The sequence below is a fragment of the Schistocerca americana genome, chromosome 6 (genome assembly GCF_021461395.2).
Source record: "Schistocerca americana isolate TAMUIC-IGC-003095 chromosome 6, iqSchAmer2.1, whole genome shotgun sequence".
NCBI lineage: Eukaryota > Metazoa > Arthropoda > Insecta > Orthoptera > Acrididae > Schistocerca > Schistocerca americana.
Genome location: NC_060124.1, coordinates 259600410 through 259621487, shown reverse-complemented (window position 1 = coordinate 259621487; position 21078 = coordinate 259600410). Strand labels below are relative to the sequence as shown.

Genomic DNA, 21078 nt, shown 5'->3' with positions numbered 1-21078 from the left:
TGTGAAAGCACCCATGTGATTTACCAACTGACCTGCCTACACTGTGAAGCTTTCTATGTGGGAATGACCAGCAACAAACTGTCCATTTGCATGAATGGACACAGACAGACAGTGTTTGTTGGTAATTGGGATCACCCTGTGGCTAAACATGCCTTGGTGGACAGCCAGCACATCTTGGCACAATGTTACACCGTCCGGGTTATCTGGATACTTCCCACTAACACCAACCTGTCAGAACTCCGGAGATGGGAGCTTGCCCTTCAGTATATCCTCTCTTCTCGTTATCCGCCAGGCCTCAATCTCCGCTAATTTCAATTTGCCGTCACTCATACCTCACCTGTCTTTCAACAACATCTTTGCCTCTGCACTTCCGCCTCGACTGACATCTCTGCCCAAAGTCTTTGCCTTTACAAATGTCTGCTTGTGTCTGTGTATGTGCGGATGGATATGTGTGTGTGTGTGCGCGAGTGTATACCTGTCCTTTTTTCCCCCCTAAGGTAAGTCTTTCCGCTCCTGGGATTGGAATGACTCCTTACCCTCTCCCTTGAAACCCACATCCTTTCGTCTTTCCCTCTCCTTCCCTCTTTCCTGATGAAGCAACAGTTTGTTGCGAAAGCTTGAATTTTGTGTGTATGTTTGTGTGTCTATCGACCTGCCACCGCCTTCGTTCGGTAAGCCACCTGATCTTTGTTTTTTATATATATATATATATATATATATATATACACACACAGGGCTTTTCCTGGATTTCCCAGTTGTCGTGGGTGTATACACCCTGCTCTATTGGAAAGGCACACCATGTAGCTAACAAGTACGAGCAACAAGTTCTGAACATTATCAGGATGCTGCAGTGACTAACAACAGAACTAATAGGTTATGTAAGAATGGCCACCAAGCCGGTGAACAGGATTTTAAGGATAATACAGACTTAGTTAGACCTACAGGATACCACATTGGCTGTAGCAACTCTTTTACGAACAATTGCTGACAGTATAGGAAACGCGAGTGGAGGTAGCAGGGCTGTATGATGCATTATACCTTGAAGTGCATGTGCAGTTAAACCTACAGTGCTGTTAGCAAAACAATTTCTAGTCAGCCTACAGAAGGAACTACCAGCTATCATTGGAACTCATTGCTACTCCATACGAGGAAACCCCATCACAATCCTATCACCTTGCACTGGTAAAGATTGACTCTGACTATTGTTAATTATATGTGCTTCCTGGTAGCAAGCACCAATGCATGATGATACGCAGCCAGCCATCAGTGGTTACCTGGGGAGTGGAAGGACTAGGCAATGGAAACTGAACAACATTCACAATAGCAGTACAGTTTATTTTATCTCCTGGCATGGCATACAATTCCGAGAACTTTATTAGTACAACAGCAAAATGCAAATAATGGAGCTGATATTCATGTTGGGAACAAGCTGAGATGGTGTGTTTGTAAGGCCAAGCAGATGGAAATAGTCGAGAGACAGCATGGCTATACCAAAACAAATGCTCTCACAGACACTAGCCACATGAGCATGACACATTTCAAGTTTTTGCGGGTGGCGGGCTGTGCGTATATCAGACTTGGAGGACCAGATTCTACAGGACATTGAGACGAACCCTAGCACAAGCCCCAGGTAAGTGGCCCGCCAACAAGGTCTAAGGCAAAGTACAATTATGTGTATTCTGCATGACAACTGCTACTATCCCTATCAGCTGCAATCTCATGGAGGCCACTATGAACATCTGTGGTGGGATAGGTGCAATACAGCTCTGTACAGTATTCAGGGGTGATTGATTGTTCTTAAATGTACACAGATGGTAGTGGACCTTTTTTCTTCCATTTCCAGCCAGAAGCCTGTCCCTGCAGTTTGTCAAACACAAACACAGGTTGACCCACCTAGTGAACAAATAGTTTAAGAAAATCACATTTATTTCAAAATAATAAGGTTTACAAACTCTACTTTTAAAATAACATACCACAGTGTATTTAAATTATCAACCCTTTCAAAAGTTAAGAATGATTAAAGACTGACCAGAAAATCAGCAACAATTGCAAATATGTTGGGGTAGATGGGCTGATAACTGTGACTTTCACATAATTTGTCATGTTGACTGGAGGCATAAATTTTAATTTTTTTCTTACCTCTGTGTAAAGCAGGCAGCCAGCCATTTTATATTCTTGTTTTCTTCTTCTTCTTCTTCATTAAATAATGGGCAAACCAGTGATAGTGGAGGATGGCATGCTACATAATTTACACACAAGAGCAATTGTTTGCAACGATGGCCTCTGTGAAGTGATCTTTCATAGTTTCTGTATTCTGGGTTGGCTGTGCAGCATGGTGGCATGTCCAAAATGTAAGCCTTGGAAACACCTCATGCACAGTGGGGTGTAAGGTCTTACACCACACCTACACACCATAACTTTAAATTTTTCTGACTGAACATTTCCTTCAAAAGCAAAGAAGAAAGTGCCTGTATCTTATCAGTTATCTTTTGGAACTTTTTTTACATGACAGACAAAACATAGGCCTCATTGTTCTAGATTAGCTCATAGATCCTCATCTGTCTGAAGTGTAAGGCCTCTCTGAAAGATATCTCCATGTATCATATTCAGAGTTTTATCTGGAGTTACATGGTATGCCACCTAGTGTTTTACATGTCTGAAGTACTTAAAATTGTGAAGCAAAGGAGGTTTTAATCAGTAGTGACCAATTTCGAATTTTCTTCAATCCATCTACTTCTCTGAGTTTATCTTCTAATTGTTCCAAAAAATTTTTCATCCCCACAAAAGTATCTCCATCTGTTCTAGTACACACCAGGTATTGAATAAATTGTTTTGTTTCCTGTCTTCTAGCTTGTCTCTCTTCCCATGGATAGTTAGGCTAAGGGAAACTGTTGGACCATAGCTGTCTGCACTGAAATATCTATATCTATGGAGACAGCTGGATTAGTATGGTGATTATGTTGGTTTAGTTTGATGAATTTCATGTGTGAAATGCCTGCCCTGATGCCATTTACTCCGATCAAGAACTCTCCCCACAGGCGTCATCCAGCTGCCTTAAAGGTCATGTGGCACAGTGGCCCTTGCTGGAAGTTGTGATGCAGCCAAGATGACAGGCAGTTACTCCTTGGCATGAGTGTGGGGAACTCCCTCAGCTTGGCATCAAAAGTATGATTCCTATGTTTGAGCCCACTATGTCAGGTTGGCTATCACGTTGGCCTTTAAGTGTCTATTTGAGCTTATGTAGCTATTGTATACAGAGCATCTTTGACACTGTAGACAATGTAATGGAACTGACAAATTTTGCTATATTATACACTAAAGTTGTGTTAAAAAAAAAATTTTCGCTTAATATAATTCTAAGTTAGGTGTTGCGATCAATTATCGATATTGGAATTGTATGTTCTTTGTAGCTTATGACCATGATCTTTGGTCTATAACAGGTTTTCGGCCACTTGAGTGTTGGCCGCGGTTGAGTGTAGTTGTTTATCTAGTTTCGGCAATAAATATGTGTTTTTGTTACAAATAAACCATGGAATACTGCGTCATGATTTCAATAGTCCAGTGATAATTAAAAAAACCAGCACCTTTTCTTGAACCCAGAGCAGCAAAGGAATCATCGCCTAGACAACGAGAAGCCACATGGACAACACAGACTCAGCAGCATCAACAAAGGAGACATCAAGGCCAGCTCTACTAAAGTACTATACAGCCATTAGCCACACCATAACGGAGTCCGTTTGGAGATAATTTTTCCAGCACAGTAGAGAGGGTTCATGACAACTGGGGGCTCGACCGGGATTAAGACATTGATATCTGCTGGACTGACGAAATTTGTTTTGCAAAAGTCTAATGACCGCGTGATACAAAGAAGTGCTATTCATGGAAGTCAAGGGAGACGAAACGAAACAGTAAAGTGGACTGACTACACGAGTGAGGACCCAGACTGAAAAGATAAGTACATCTGTGTAGTGCTGTTTATTCCTTTTATTAATTTGTGTGTGAAATTTTACGAAAATGGCCATTGTGAAGGAGGCAAGAGGTGCTGAATCAGAGCAGGATTGTGAAAATTTATTAGTCTTTGGGGACATAGACATGCCGATAAAATTGGAAGATGAGTCAGTCAAAGAAGGAGATCAAAGTCTTAATTCATCAGAACGTGAGATGTCGGACATTAAATCGCTGTTACAAATGATCGAACAATCGTTAGGTTTAAATCACACAGTTGCAGCCCGCTTACAAGCTAATGAACAATTGCAAAACATGAATCAGACGGTTGTGGACAGTTTTCAGGTCATAAATCAGAAAGTGTCGCGTCTAGAGGGAGCTATGAACAAAAAAATTGATAATGTCTTACTTTGGGGTAATAAACTTCGCAACAATATATCAAAGATAGACAAGAAACTTATCAGGGCAGAATCAAAGATTTTGGCAGTAGAAACTAAAGTTGGAGAAGTAAAATCTAGTCTGAGTAACAAAATTCAGTCTGTAAAAAATGAACTTGTCACAGACAGAGAGAAAAATGCAAAGTGTTTTGTTAATGTTAATAGTCAAATAGATACAGTTTGTGTAAATGTAAAAGCTATGGTGGTAGATCTTGAAAGTAGAGTAGATTCAAAACTAAATGTTCTGAATGATAAAGTGGAAACAGTCAGTAACACAGTAAAACTCCACGAGATTGAAACTAAGACAAACGTTAGTGAATTAAAAAGTACAGTATCAGAGTTAAACCAGAAGTTTGAAATGTTTAGCAATGATGTAGCTAACAAAAATTTTTCTATGAAGACATGTACCTTATTATCCAATATTCCAGTTAAAAACTTTTCTAATGAGAGTAGTTTGCATCCTGTTGACTTTCTGCAGAGTTGCAGAGACAATTTTTTGCCCAATATGAGCGAAAGTTTCAAAATTAAGTTTGTTAAAAAATTTTTGGATGGGGAATCTTTGTCATGGGCCAATAAAAATTTTTCTATGGTCATGCCTTATGCAGAATTTGAAATTGAGTTCTTACAACGATTCTGGTCTGAAACTGAACAAGCCAGGATAAAGAGCGAGTTCCTGAATGGACCAAATTATAGAGAAACACAGGGGACTATGAAACAGTTTTGTAAAAATCAATTGAAGAAACTTGTACATTTGAGTAAACCCTTTGATGGGCTCACACAGATGCTTTAAAGAGAAGGTTGCCAACAGATGTGCGATGGGACCTAGTGTATGGACACAAGCTTGTGTCTGTATATGTGTGGATGGATATGTGTGTGTGTGCGCGCGAGTGTATACCCGTACTTTTTTCCCCCTAAGGTAAGTCTTTCCGCTCCCGGGATTGGAATGACTCCTTACCCTCTCCCTTAAAACCCACATCCTTTCGTCTTTCCCTCTCCTTCCCTCTTTCCTGATGAGGCAACAGTTTGTTGCGAAAGCTTGAATTTTGTGGTATGTTTGTGTTTTTTTGGGTGCCTATCGACCTGCCAGCGCTTTCGTTTCGTAAGTCACATCATCTTTGTTTTTAGACATATATATATACATACATACATACATACATACATACATACATACATACATACCGGTACATACTTAAATACAACCTACAGAAGAATGAAAGAGAATGCTGGATGAAAGAGTAACATCTTTATGAACAAACTGGCCCTAACTAAAGAAGAGAAAGCAGAAAGCTGGAAGGAAAATATAGATGGGCTATACTGGGGAAATGAACTTGAAGACACTAGTCCAGGAAGGGAATAGGAAGTATATGAAAATGGGGCAGGACATGTGATACTGTCAGAAGAATTTGACAAAGCACTGAATGATGTAAGTCAAAGCAAGGCACGTGGAGTAGATGACATTCCTACAGAACAACTGAGGTCCTTGGGAGATCCAGCCATGACAAAATTATTCCACCTCATGCGCAAGAAACAAGGCATCCAACAAAGAACTCCCTGGTTTTCAAATTAAATATTGTGAAAACAAAAATCAGTAGACGAATGCAACAAATGGTTGTTTACTGTGAAATCTGTAAGAATTTTACACAGAAGTTCTCAAGTAGTAGTTACAAAAACTGGTAACAGATGGTGATGTAATCAAAATCTGTGATGCCTAAATACCAGTGTCATTAAGCCATGAGTAGTCAATCCCACTGCTTAGATGTGAAAGAAGGTTGCTGTACCACAAGAAGAGATTAAAATCATGTACTCCATTGAAAATGTGTTTCTGCTACTGAAATATCACAGGTTAGAAGAACACAATATTACACCAACAAGACACAGTTTTAAAACACAATTTAATCTTCCAAAAGGCCCAAATGTGACAAGCATTTGCGAGTTCCTTGCCAAATTCTAATAGACAGGCTACATGACTGATGATTTAGTGGGTAATGTTGACTCCAGGCCAACTCTAGTTAACTCCTGAAAATGTTGTCATGTTTTCTTCACATATTCAACAACATCTGAGGAAATAGGTCCAAAGAATTGCAGAAGAGACTGATTTGAGGCATTCCAGCATGCATAAAATACTGAGAATCAATCTACACACGTTTCCTTTCAAAATTCTGTCACCAGATGACATCCACACCGTCTATGTCAACCAGATTCTCACAATAACTGATAATGCAGGTTTAGATATTGGCTGCATCTGCTTGACAGAAGAATAATACTTTCCCCCCAGTGGATTTGTGAACAGGCAAATCTGATCATTTTGTGGTTCCAAAAATATCCATTTGTGTGAAGCAAAACCACTGCATCCTTCCAAGCTCCAGTTTGGACTGCAGTATGCAACAGAGGCATTACCAACCACATTTTCATGCAAGAATCTATAACAGGTGAATGTGAAACTTGCTATTTTGAAACAACTGTCAAACACAGGAAGCATTGGAGGAGTGCCCAGACAATGGGTGTTTCATCCAATATGCGCACGAATTATATCACACCAAAATATTGTTTCACTTTCTTGATGAATACTTTGGGAATAAAGTAATTTTGTTGAATTATCCCAAATTTACCATATAGGCATTAATTGACCAATCTGATTATTTGTGGTTACTTTCTGTCACACACTGAAGGACACAATGTAACGAAACTATCCCACCAAACTGGACTAGATTGAATAGTTTATCTGTGCAGCAACTGAACCCATTTCCTTTGAAATGCTACAAGATGGGACAGCAAATTTCACTGCAAATTCATCTCCACTCCAAGCAGTGGACATTTTTAAAAGAATGTGATGTGAAAGCAAAGAAAGCTTGCAGAGAACAAGTTTATTCATGATGCTGATATGAGCTGCACAGTGTACAGTGCCACATGTTAGTAGCTTTTGTAACTACTATTTCCAAAAGTAAGTATGAAATACTTTTAGCTTTCACAATAAACATACTGTTTGTTGCATTATTCTATCAGTCTTTATTTTCCTGACATTTAATTTTAAAATTATGGAGTCCTTTGTTGGACACTGTGTATGATGCTTGTGAAATACCATCAGACTGCAAGATGAATCTAATTACTTTAATTTCAAAAAAGAAAAGTATTGACAGATACGATAATTACAGAACTGTCAATTTAATAAGTCATTGTTGAAAAATACTGACACAAATTATTTATAAAAGAATGAAAACACTAATGTTAGCTGACCTCAGGGAAGACCCATTTAAGTTCTGGAGAAAAGGGGAAACAATGCAGACCTATGAATCATCTTAGAAATCAGGTTGAAGAAAGGCAAACTGACATTACAGTATCTGTAGTTTTAGTGGAATATTGTGACAATGTTCACTGGAAAAGACTCTTTAAAATTCTGAACATACCAAGGATAAAATACTGGGAGCAAAAGGTTATTAAAATCTTGTACAGACCCAGACTGCAAATAGACAGAGTCAAAAGATATGAGAGGGAAGTCGTTGTTGATAAGGGAATGAGACAGGTTTGTAAAATATTCTGGTGTTATTCAATCTGTACACTGTGCAAGCAGTAAACAAAACCATTGAGAAATTTAGGAAAAGGAATTAAAGTTTGAGGCAAAGAAATAAAACTTTGTAATTTGCCGATGACATCGTAATTCTATGACTGACAGTAAAGGACTTGGAAGAACAGTTGAATACAATGGATAGTGTCTTGAAAATAAGTTATAAACTGAATATCAGCAAAAGTAAAACAAGGGTGATGGAGTGTAGCTGAATTGAAAGACCATGCTGAAATAATTAAATAAGAAAATGAGACACTAAAAGTAGTAGAGGAGTTTACTATTTGGATAGCAACATTTTTGACAATGGCTTAAGTAGAGACTATAAAAAATGCAGACTGAAAATAGCAAGAGTAACATTACTGAAAGAGAGACATTTTTAACACTGAACATAAGCGTAAATGATATGAAATCTTTCTTGAAGGTAGGGCCTATTTGTCTGGGGTGTAGCTTTGTACAAAACTGAAACATGGGCAATTACAAGTTTAGACAAAGAGACAACAAAAGCTTTTGGAATGTGGTGCTGAGAAAAACATGGAAGATTAGATGAGTACATCAAATAAATAATGCAGAGGTACTGAATAAAACTGGGTGAAATTAATATTCATGACATAATCTGATTGGAGTAAAAATAGCATCTGCAACTAACCATACAAATCTTGGCTTGGTCCCTGCTTTCATATGGTATGATCAGCACCAACTGAACAGCTCTGTCAGAAGAGTCAATATGGAGCTAGATCAGCTGCTTCGGGTGGCTACTTTGTCAGGCATAGGTTTGGTTTCTGTTGACAGTTTTGGCAGGTGGGACTTCACAAGACATGGCCTGTATCTCAATAGGAAAGGGAAGGGTAAATTGGCAGGGGAGGATAGCAAAATCCTTAAGGAGGGCAGGTGGCACTGAAACTCATGGAAGTACCTCTTTTTTAAGCTAAGACTAGTGTCCAGTGATTCAACAGTGAATGAAATTAAGCTTAATGGAGCTCAGACAGGCTGGCACTGGAGATGTTAAAATATCGCAAGATTCTGATAAAAGTACTGTGAAAAATAATGTTAGTATGTCACAAGTTTCTCATAAAAGCACAGTGAAAAATAAAGTTAGTACATTGCATCAGAATATCAGAGAATTAAAAAATAAAGTAGGTGAGCTTCTCGTTTATTTAGAAGATATAGAAACTGAGGGGGGAATAGATGTACTTGCCTGTCTGAACATAATATAGTCACAGATATGGAAAAGTTAAATGTAGGTGGATATAAGCTTTCAGCATACATTAGTAGAGACACTACAGAGAAAGGAGGAGCTACCATATATTTTAAAATTAGTCATAGTGTGAAAAATTTAGAAAATATTTTTTTTGTGTAGAACAAAACATAGAACCATGTGCATGCGAGCTTAAATAAAATAATGGTACTTTTATAATTATAGCTGTGTATAGGTCCCCATTGGGAAATAATCAGCTATTTTTGAAAAACTTGAATTCTTTATTGTGCTGTCCGACAAAGGGAACTAAATTACTGTTTGTGGGGATTTCAGTGTAGATTCTCTGAAAGAGTCTGATGGAACGTATTACTTCGTTCTCTCAATTTGATGTCAGTTATTGATTTTCCTACTCGGATGGTACAGAAAAGCAGCACCAAGATATATTTAGTCAAATAAAAACTTTTCCTGTTAAGAATGGTTTGTCTGATCATGATGCACAGCTAGTTACAGTATGTGACATAGCTCCATACAGTAATTCAAAACAGACATTCAATTAACAATGGCAGATTTTAGGGAAAGCTTGCAACAGTTAAGACTCGGATGAGGTGTACAGGGATCCTGATGCTAGTTTAAAACTTAACCTATTTCATGATATCTTAGTGAGTATATTTGAAAACAGTTACCCTAAGAAAACAGTGAAATATAATTGTAAGAAACCATCTAAAAAGCATGGCTTACTAAAGGGATAAAAACATCTTGTAAACACAAAAGGGAAGTGTATCTTATAGCTAGACGGAGTAATGATCCAGAAACAGTGAAACTACTGCACTGTATTAAGAAAAGTTACTAAAAAGTCCAGAAGTATGCGTATTACGTCTGAGAGTAGCACCTCTAATAATAAAATTAAAACAATTTGGAATGTTGTTAAAAGGGAAACAGGGCAACTGAGAGCACAGAAGACTGTATTTAGGATTCTCAGGCACATATGTAGTTGCTCATTGAAGTAGGGTATTTTCCAGACAGACTGAAATATGCTATTGTTAAACCATTACATAAAAAGGGGGATAGGTCTGATGCTAACAACTACTGCCCAATCTCATTTCTGACAGCTTTATCCAAAAATTTTGAGAAAGTAATGTATTCAAGAGTAACATCACATAACTGGAAAAATGGAGTATTAACAAAACGTGTTTGGTTTTCAGGAAAGCTTTTCAACAAAAAATGCTATATTTGCTTTCACTGATCAAATATTTAATGCTCTGAATAATTGAACATCCATTGGGATATTTTGTGACCTCTAAGGCTTTTGACTGTGTGAGTCATGAAATTCTTCTAAACAAACTTAACTATTGTGGTATGAGGAGAACAGTGCAGAAGTGGTTTCATTAATATTTAACTGGGAGAATGCAGAAGGTTGAAATTAACAGTACAGATAATCTGCAAAACTCATCATCTCCTAACTGGGGAGGTATCAAGAATGGCGTCCCACAGGGTTCAGTTTCTCATCCCTTATTGTTCTTAATATATATTAATGACTTGCCACTCTATATTCATGAAGATGCAAAGCTAGTTCGTTTTGCTGATGATACAAGTAAAGTAACAACACCCAAAAAACAAGAATCAACTGACTAAATTGTAAATAATGTCTTTCAGAAAAGTATTGGGTAGTTCTCTGCAAATGGACTTTCACTAAATTTTGAGAAAACACAGTACAAACAATTCTATACAGTAAATAGCACAACACCACTGATAAATATAGACTTTGAACAGAAGTCTGTTGCTAAGATAGAATACTGAAAATTTCTGTGTGTGTGCACTGATGAGAAATTGAATTGGAAGAAACATGTCAACGATCTGCAGAAATGATTAGGTTCAGCTACTTATGCTATTAGGGGAATTGCAAATTTTGGTGATAAATGTATCAGTAAATTAGCCTACTATGACTATTTTCATTCACTGCTTTCACATGGCACCATATTTTGGAGTAATTCATCATTAATGGAAAAAGTATTCATTGCACAAAAGCGTGCAATCAGAATAATAGCTGGAGCCCACCTAGATCACTTTGCAGACAGTACCTTTGCAATACATATATTCACTTATGAAATTTGTTATGAATAACCAATCCCAATTCAAAAATAATAGCGAAGTGCATGGCTACAACATCAGAAGAAAGGATGATCTTCACTATTCTGGGTTAAATCTGACGTTGGCGCAGAAAGGGATGAATTCTGCTGTCACAAAAATCTTCGGTCATTTGCCAAATAGCATTTAAAGTCTGACAGACAGCCAACCAACATTTGAAACAAATTAAAAGAATTTGAATGACAACTCCTTCTCCTCAATATATGATTTTTAGTTAAGAAGTAGTAACTCTAAGAAATAAAAAAATAAATAAAAATAAAATTAATTAATTATACTGTCTAAAGAAAAGGTATGTTAAGCTGACACGTTCCACTTCATTACAAAATGTCATATTCATGATCTATGGATCAAGTATTGATGTAATGTAAGCTAAGACACATTCTAAGGAATCAGGTAATTGAGTTAAAGTGCACTTATGGTGTCAGTGGTTCTTGCACTGCATGTTGATGTTGGGAGGTCACTGATGTTGCTCATAACCAATTGGATGATAGTATTTGGTGGCCAATGAGAACTGCTGAATCTAATGATTTCTTTTGGGAACAGATATGAACTGATTACAATTGTTTTCAATATGAAGAGTGCCAGAATAACTGTTATTAACTGAATCTTTTGAATTTTAAGCTTGCTTACTACTAATTTTTGTATTTCTTTTGTGGCTGGAAAAAACTAGGTGTAATGAGACACCGACTGTAACAAAGCCTGAGGCCTCAGTTATGTTGGAATGTGATGATTTGGTTGTGAGTTGACAAAGCTAACAAATAGTATGGAAGACAACTAGATGTGATGACAGACTGACCAGCCTGAGGCCTAGTTTAGGTTCGAATGTGACAGTTGTGATAGTTTGGATGTGAGGTGGAGAAACTAACAAATGTGAATGTAATATCCTCCCTTAATTTTCAACATTGTAAACATTAATTTTAAATAGCATTGCTTCCAGTTGTGTAAACCACTTCACATACAGCGTACCTAGACAAAGTTCAATAAAGGAATCTCCACATGTATTAGTAATTATTCAATTAACCTGCAAATCATGCCAGCGTCCAGAGGGTGATGATAATTGCATAGTCTTAATACAACTCATTAGGTCCTGGTTTGTGGAAATGATAAGGCTGAAACGTAACAACTTGTTTCCAGATTTTGATGTTTTATTTCCAATCAGTATTAATGGTCACAGAGTCACAAACACCGTCAATTTTCACATGGAAACACAAATTAGTACACGACAAATGTGTTGAAAAATTGTACATTCTCTTCTTAGCCACAACATGTCCAAGACCTTCACGAACTTTCTGCTATTACAGTTACAGCATGAGTAACGCATCTGGCACCAAAGAAGGATGATATATACTTTGTGTATTGTTTCAGAAGCTTCCAGAAACTTTCCTAAATCAAATTAGTATCTAGATGACATCCGTTTTTAAGCTTTACCACCATTTCAATTTAATGGATATATTTTACAAGTGTAAATTCTTTTCGAGATTTATGAAATTACAGTATTGTAAAAAAAGGTGTAAATATTTCTAACGTTATTGATATGCTATGCTGATACCTTAATCAGCTACCGATTGTAAATCAATAAAAAAGCTACTGATTGTAAATCAATAAAAATATAAATTGTTAGATTTGTCTTGAATAACTTTAAAATGACTTTTCAGGATAAGAGTAAGTGATAATATTCTGCTTTATACCCTTTTACTGCTATTTATTCGAAAACTAACTTTCACGGTACAGTAATTTAGCATGTATAACTATTGTTACATAAACAGAAAAATACATATGTTGCAAAGTTTCACCCAAATACTAGAAAACTTCATAAATGTCCAAAATCACAAATTAAATAGAATCACAAATGAAAATGATGTTCAAACATAGCTAAAAATCAGGTCATATCATATGTCTCTGTAGTTAAGAGAAATTCCATCAATTCTTGATTTATTACAAAGAAAACTAGAGGTGCTTACAGACTGACATGTACTATAGCTCAAATACTAGGTTACAGTGGAATGTACTAAAATGCTTGTGAGTTGGCAAAGTCAACAAATCTCAACATAAAAATAAAACTGCTGTAATAGACTCATGTGTAGCAAAGCATCAAAGATACAGTGGTCACTGCAATAAAATTCTTGCATACCTTACTACTGATTATGCTAAAAGTTCCAAAGACATGGTTAAATCCCATCCTAAAAAAAGATCAGCTAACTTTATTTATGAACCATAGGAAATTATGAATGAGAATCTCAGTAGCTACCTACATTTGACTCAAGATTCATTGTGTCAACATTCTGTGATTCACTGGCCAAACAATTGGCAACAGCAGCACACAATGGAAAAGCCACTGATACCATCAGTGCACTTTTACTGCAAATCATCAATTTGGTAAGGTACGGCTGTGAGGGGAGCAAAAAATTATAAAGGGAGACCAAGCTTTGACTACAGTTAGCAGATTCAAATGGATGTAAGTTGCAGTTGTTATACAGACATGAAGAAGCTTGCACGAGATATGATAGCATGGAGAGTTGCTGCAAACGTATCTTCAGACTAAAGATCATAAACAATAACATCACTGAAATGTTGTTATCAAATTCGCCATTCCTTAGTAGTTACATATAATTGCACCCTGTCTTTTCCTGTATAAACACACTCTATTCATTCTTACTGTCAATATAGTTGACAAGACCTGGGTCTTGAAACACAGAGCTATGACATCATACAATTTGCTACAAAAGTTCATTCCCAGTATGCTTGCAGTAGGATATTTATGGTTATTCATATAAAGATTGTAATTACCAACATGAGTAACTGAAGCATATTTACAAGATTATACGATACCCAAATTTAACAAGAAAAAAATCAATACCTTGAAAACAGACAAGCACTGCCTGGCTGCGTTTGTACAGATGCTGCTGATTAAATTTATATGCTTCTGGATTGACCATCAATGCAAGAACTTGATCTCCTGTTTCTCTACACCTAAATTCTTCTATTAGTTTTGAACCACAGAGGTTGCAATGAATGTATGATGTGTTTATGGCACCTGGCATACGATAACCTTTTGAATTGATACACTTTGTTTCCTGGCATCTGACAACTAAACTTTGGCTGAAACAAGACAAGAAATTACTCAATTAAAACTCACCATTAAATTAGAAAGCACTAAATTCTTTTTTCTAGAAACATCTTATACTTACGTATACTTATGTGGCTTTGATAGTGATATTACAACTCCTTGCAATGTTGATATTCCACGATATTCTGCACTATAGTCCCAATAAGAGACATTACGCAATATATTTGAGGGTCGCAGTACAATTTTTACTTGTCCTGGTAAAACAATATGTGTATTTTCCATGCAATGTAGAGCAGTATATACCACTTTGTGAACAATAGAAAGAGCAATGTGTGGTTCATGAAACAGCAAGTTTGTAAAATGTTCACCTGAAACATTAAAATTAATTAACAGTACAACATAACAGGAGTGTGTGCTGGCCAAATACAAGACATTATTCAGAACACCAGTGAATACTTTTAAGACATTTTGCACATACTATTGATGTAACCAAGGTAATTTTCATGAAAAAAATTGAATTATTTTCCTCTCTTCCACTCAGAAGCTAGGGATAATTAATTTGTGGCTATTTTAAAGTAAATTTCTTGGCATAATCTGAAAGAAAAGTGTTGCAGAGGTGCTTTTAGCCATTAATAATTGGACATCAGTCATACATTGTCCTACCAAAGCTGCTCAAGATAATACTAGAACCTTATAGAAAATGTATTCATTCAACAAGCAGCAATTAATGAGACACTTGCCTATCTTGTGACAAAAGAATTGTCAGAGTCCAATAAACAGTCACTTTACATAAATTAGTACCAGGTACACTTTGAAAATACTCTTAGAAAATACTGCTAGTGAGGATGATTAATGACAAAACTACTGAAGAGTTTAAGGAACCTTACAAAATGCTGACTGGGGTGAGGTATACAATGAGCCTCACAATAACTCCCAGAAACATGAAATGAACTATATGAAGCAGAAGATACAGACAACAAAATGGAATCCTTTCTAAACAAATTTCTATATCACTTCAATATTGCCTTTCCTCTTAAACTCAAACACACCACATCAAAAGAACTCAATAAGAAGCCATGGATAACAACTGGTATAAAGATTTCCTGCAGAAGGAAGAGAGATCTGTTGAAGTATATAAAAAATAACACCAACCCCACCCCATCTCAAGAAAGGTATATCAAGCAATATGTCAAAATCCTTTAAAAAAGTCCTAGCACTAGCAAAGCGAACAGCAAATGACAACTATGAGGTAAAATCCTCAATCAAAACCAGGGCAGTGTGTAACATCATAAGGAACGAAACAAATCCACAACCATGTAAACATGAAAACACTATCCTGATCCACAACACCAGAGTTACTAATCCACAAGAAACTGCAAATATTTTCAACAATGACTATGAAAATATTGTTAAAAATCTGTTACAAAGCATCAACAAACCCACACCCAACAGACAAAACAAAATAACAACTCCTGTAGAATCTATATTCTTCTGGGGAAACTACTCCTGAAGAAATTGTACTAAGTACAAAGTACCTCAAGAATAAATTCTCATCTGGAATCGATGACATCCCAGATTTTATCATCAAACACTGCATAAACAAAACAGCTCTCCCACTCTCAAATGTGTACAACTCATCGTAGATGTCAGGTACATTTCCAAAATGCATGAAAGTGGCTAAAGTTATCCCAGTCTTTAAGAAAGGTGAAAAACTCAACACAGAAAATTACAGACCCATATCACTGTTACCTGTGTTTGGTAAACTTTTGGAGAGATTAGTTCACCAAAGACTAATAAATTTTCTTGATAAGAACCAGATCTGATGCCCAGCACGGTTTCATAAAAAAGAAATCCACGACAACCGCCATATATGAATATTTACACTCCACCCTAGATGCTATAGCCAAAAAACAAAAAGCAGTTGGGATCTTCCTAGATTTCTCCAAGGCATTTGATGTCATAGACCACAAGATTCTCCTCAACAAACTGGAGTCATATGGCATCAGAGGAACCCTACTAAACTGGTTCAGCTCATACCTGACAAATAGGGAACAAAAAGTGTCAATAAAACATAACAATCAAGGGCATATCAAAACTTACTACTCTGACTATTGCAATATTACACAAGGTGTGCCTCAAGGGTATATTCTTGGACCAGTGTTCTTCCTTGCGTACATAAACGACCTACCGTCAAAAATCAATGCCACCACCAGTACACTCTTCGCAGCTGATACCAGTATCCTCAAAACAAGCAAAAATGAACATGAACTCCAAGAGGCCATAAATGGAAATTCTGATGAATTTGGTGATTTGGTTTGAGAAAAACAAGCTCATAGTTAACATAAAGGAAACCACTTACCAAAACGTCCACCTAAGATCAAATAAAATTATGCCTGATATGAAATTACACAGTTCCCAAATAGCCCCAAATACAGAAACAAGATTTCTAGGCCTATGGAGTCAGGATAATCTAAAATGGCAAACACACATTAATAAAACTAATAGTAAGCTAAACCAAGTGTGCTATGCCCTGTGAATCCTCGCATACTGCACAAGCCCAGAAACTGTTCACACAGCCTACTATGCACAATTCCACAGTGTAATGCGGTATGGTATTATATTCTGAGGAGACTACACATAACCCAAACATTCTCCTCACCCAAAAGAGAGCTAAAAGAATAATGAATAATGCAAAGCCAACTGATAGCTGCAGACCTCTCTTCCAAAAGTTGCTCATCCTACCCCTTGGCAGCCTATATATACTAGAACTATGCAAATTTGTAAAAAGTAATATTACAAAATTTAATAAAAATATAAATGCCCATGACTATGGTACTAAACAGAAAATGAAACTCCATGTTAAAGAAATGCACACCTCTGCCTTTAAAAACTCTCCCTTCAACAAAGGCATTAAAATATACAATAGCCTGCCATCAGAAATAAAAAAACAGTAAGTCCCCAAATGTATTTAATAATAAAAAAAAAAAAACTAAAATCACTTCTACTTTATCATTGTTTCTACAGTGCAAGTGAATTTCTGCTCCACATGGGTGGAAAGAAACATGAAACAAATTGCCGCAAAGAATTTTGTAAGGAGTAAAACATTAATGCAAGTTTGTGCAAAAATCTTGCATCTATATCATCTGCTACTAAGCAAATTAAGTGCATAAAGAATATCCAACCAGGTATTGTTGTGTATATGTGTGAGAGGAATACAGCACTAAAATACAAATGTGTAACTGAGTATGTAATTTGTGTGTTCATAAATTTGTGTGTTCATAACTTCTCAGAAAATATGTATGTAAACTAATGTTTGTGTAAACTTTTGGCATATTACTTCATGCCAGCAAATAATCATACTGTCCAACATCAAATGTATGTTTGAGCATCACCATGTGCATGCCATGTACAGTACTGATTCAGGGGACAATAAATAAATAAATAAATAAATTAAACATTGTTATTCATGATTTTGTATCAGTTTTTGAAAGCAGTTCTCCTAAAAATATAATTGTATGTAACAATGGCAGGACATTCAAGAGTGGAGTGGATTGGATTGTTTGGGGGAAGAGACCTAACAGTGAGGTCGTCGGTCTCATCAGATCAGGAAATGACGGGGAAGAAAGTCGACTGTGCCCTTCCAAAGGAACCATCCTGGCATTTGCCTGGAGCGATTTAGGAAAATCATGGAAAACCTAAAACAGGATGGCCGGACGCAGGATTGAACCATTGTCCTCTTGAATGCGAGTCCAGTGTGCTGACATTCAAGAAACATTGGATCACTACAGGATAGGAGCCTCTTCACAATGAAAAGGCCAGAACATGTAATGATCCCAAAGTATTTCTTACAGTAAACAGCACTGAAACAATAGCACGAGTCATAAAAAATATTCAAAGTGTACAATGGACATCTTGTCTGAAACCGACAAATTAGATAATAAAATAAAATCAATATGGAATATTGCTAAAAAGAAACAGGGGAAGAAGCCACGGAAGATGACATTATTTCTGCTGCAAAGAATGAGAGCACTGTAAAAGGCTGTTCATGTGGGATATAGCGGAATGTTTGATACCAGTCATCAGCTTTGAGCAGTGACATGGGAAACATGTAACAAATGCCATAAACAATATGATGACTATAATGTGATACTATTGGCGATTTTTTTCAAACAGGCTAAGACACAGATCAGTCTGTTGCCACAACCAGGTTCTTTGAGTATCATGTTTATTGGCTTCGCTAACTCACAAGCACACTATCACCCTCCAACCTAACCAATACATTGGGCAAAGCCACAGACCAGTCAGTCACCACAAAGAGGTCTTTTTTTTTACTATGACATTCGTTGGCTTCACCAGCTCACAACCAGGTTGCTACCTTTCAACCTAACCTATGCCTCGGGCTAAGCTACAGATTAGAGTGTCCATATAACTAGTTTTATTTTATTTTATTTTTTTCTTTCAAACTCGTTGGTGTCACCAACTAATAATAAAATTGTGAATATATGCACCAAAGGTGACATTACACTAGCCACGAACATTACATCACTGGCAAAAGACAACAGCTCTTATCAAACATTTCTCTTGACCCATTCATGTGTAGCATACATTTTTATAATTACTTTTAAAATAGAGGTGAGATACTTGATGCAAATAATTCCAAAGAGAAAACAAAGCAGACAATGAAGTAATGCAAAGGCTCTTTAGTGAACTAAATATTAATCTCATGTCCCCATCCGAAATAAAGTGTCTATTTAGGCCCCTGGAGATATTAAACGCAGCCTCACAGCAGTGTTACCCATTTATGAAATTTGTTATGCACAACCCTGCTAAGTTTGAGAGTAACAGAGATTTCCACATGCAGGGCACTAGAAAGAAAACTCGTCTGCATCACCTTTTAATGAATCTAAATTGACACACAAATGAGTGCAACTTACAGCTTTAAAAATCGTTAGCAATTCACCCACAGAAACAATATCTCTTGCAGACAGAAGGAGTTTTCTCAAATGTACGTTCTATATGTTTCTCCTTAACAATTCCTCTATACCAGTACCATAGAGGAATACGTGAGAAGATATAATTATAACGGTTTTTAATGAAATAACATATGCAAAAGGTGAGCATGTAGTGGCATAAATTTTAATTTTCCTTTTTCTTAGTTATATGCTCAAATGGCTCTGAGCACTATGGGGCTCAACATCTGAGGTCATCAGTCCCCTAGAACTTTGAACTACTTAAACCTAACTAACATAAGGACATCACACACATCCATGCCCGAGGCAGGATTCGAACCTGCGACCGTAGCGGTCGCGCGGTTCCAGACTGAAGCGCCTAGAACCGCTCCGCCACTCAGCTGGTAGTTGTATGTTAACGTACTGTGTTTATTATGCTGACATGTTCCACAACATAGCGTTTATCGTGAATTTCTAAGTTCTCAGAAATACGGCGAAATATCACCCTTGTAAAGATGGCGCGGGGAATGCTACTAACCTGATACACTCAACAGATCTTCCATATCAATTGGTAAATAGACGTTTACGGGTTGTAAAATGCTGTTCTTTAGTGAATCATTGATTTGTTTGGCATAATATTCTTTCAGTTTCTCCAAATAATTACTCTTCTCCAAATATAGAAGGAAGTCTTCCTGCAACCTAATTCCAACCGTTGTCAGGTCTAGTCCACTTTCGAGAATATCTGCTGGTCTGCAAGTAAAACAAAAATATCTGCAAATATTAGTAAATATCTTTAAATGGAAAGTACATCAATTACCTAATAAAATCACCTCAGTCCGAATTCATATTGCAACCACGCAACGAACATTCTCCCAGTTCTTCAGTACGATACAGATTATTCTGCAATTACAGTGGAACATTTGAAACAAGCGCCATTTAATCCAAAGTTCTTAGAATTTTAACACCAAACTACTGAATATCGACTACAAAGTATATACTAACGTAGCACTTCCACATGCAACGAAAAGGGTTAACATCTGCAGACACACCAGTCTTTAGCGATTTCAATACTTTCCTGTGTTCGTTAGTGTAAGCATTTCTAATGTTTCTTGGTTTGTATTTTGTACCGTAGTAGCTATATCAAGTCCAGGGACGAATTCCCGCATATTTTCTACAGTAAAAATAAATACTTCGTCTCTCATGTATCGATCTTTATAAGATTCACTTTTCTGATATCGTAAGCATCACGTTTCTCATATAGCTCTAGAAATTTTATAATTGTTATTGGTGACAATGTTTTTGACATTGAAACAGCTGAAGACGGGTTAAATCAAAATTCGCGAACGAAAACATACTAGAATGGCTCGAAACGCAGCCGTTAGGTTGCATAGTTAGTTAGTAATGTGTTTTATGGTTAATTGGAGACTATGATTTGATTAACTATTTCTGTAGATCAAAATATAAAGATGGTGGTGTAGCTATATACAAGAAGAAAATTGAAAATGTACAAGATACTGAATACTGTAAATAAGTAAACATTCCAACTTACATTGAAAAATATTATTAGATTACTGGCGTAGTGAGTGAAGAGCTCAGAATTATCTATGTAAACAGGTTCCCAAGTGGTAATATTACAACATTTCTGAAAAAAAATATAGAAAAATGATTAAGATTAAAATGAAAACTGTTGTAATATGTGGAGACTATATCATAGCTGTAGGTGAAGAATCAAAACCAAAACAAAAATTGAAATAGTCATTATTACAGTGTAATATGAA

General features: G+C 36.5%; 1 protein-coding gene across 4 annotated transcripts in view; it reads right to left on the bottom strand.

Moving 5' to 3' along the window:
• LOC124619414 (minichromosome maintenance domain-containing protein 2-like) overlaps nucleotides 1-20209 on the bottom strand; it is a 284363-nt gene extending 264154 nt beyond the window's left edge. For all 4 annotated transcript variants that reach the window (XR_006980076.1, XR_006980077.1, XR_006980078.1 and 1 more), the window contains exons 1-4: nucleotides 20131-20209; nucleotides 19839-20050; nucleotides 14473-14719; nucleotides 14142-14383 (exon numbers count right to left, since the gene is read on the bottom strand). Coding sequence is in view for 1 of the 4 variants with exons in the window: in XM_047145777.1 (XP_047001733.1) it covers nucleotides 14142-14383; nucleotides 14473-14719; nucleotides 19839-20050; nucleotides 20131-20168 (739 nt within the window). In the remaining 3 variants the exon portion in view is untranslated. The remainder of the gene's footprint in view (nucleotides 1-14141; nucleotides 14384-14472; nucleotides 14720-19838; nucleotides 20051-20130) is intronic.
• Nucleotides 20210-21078: the final 869 nt, after the last annotated feature.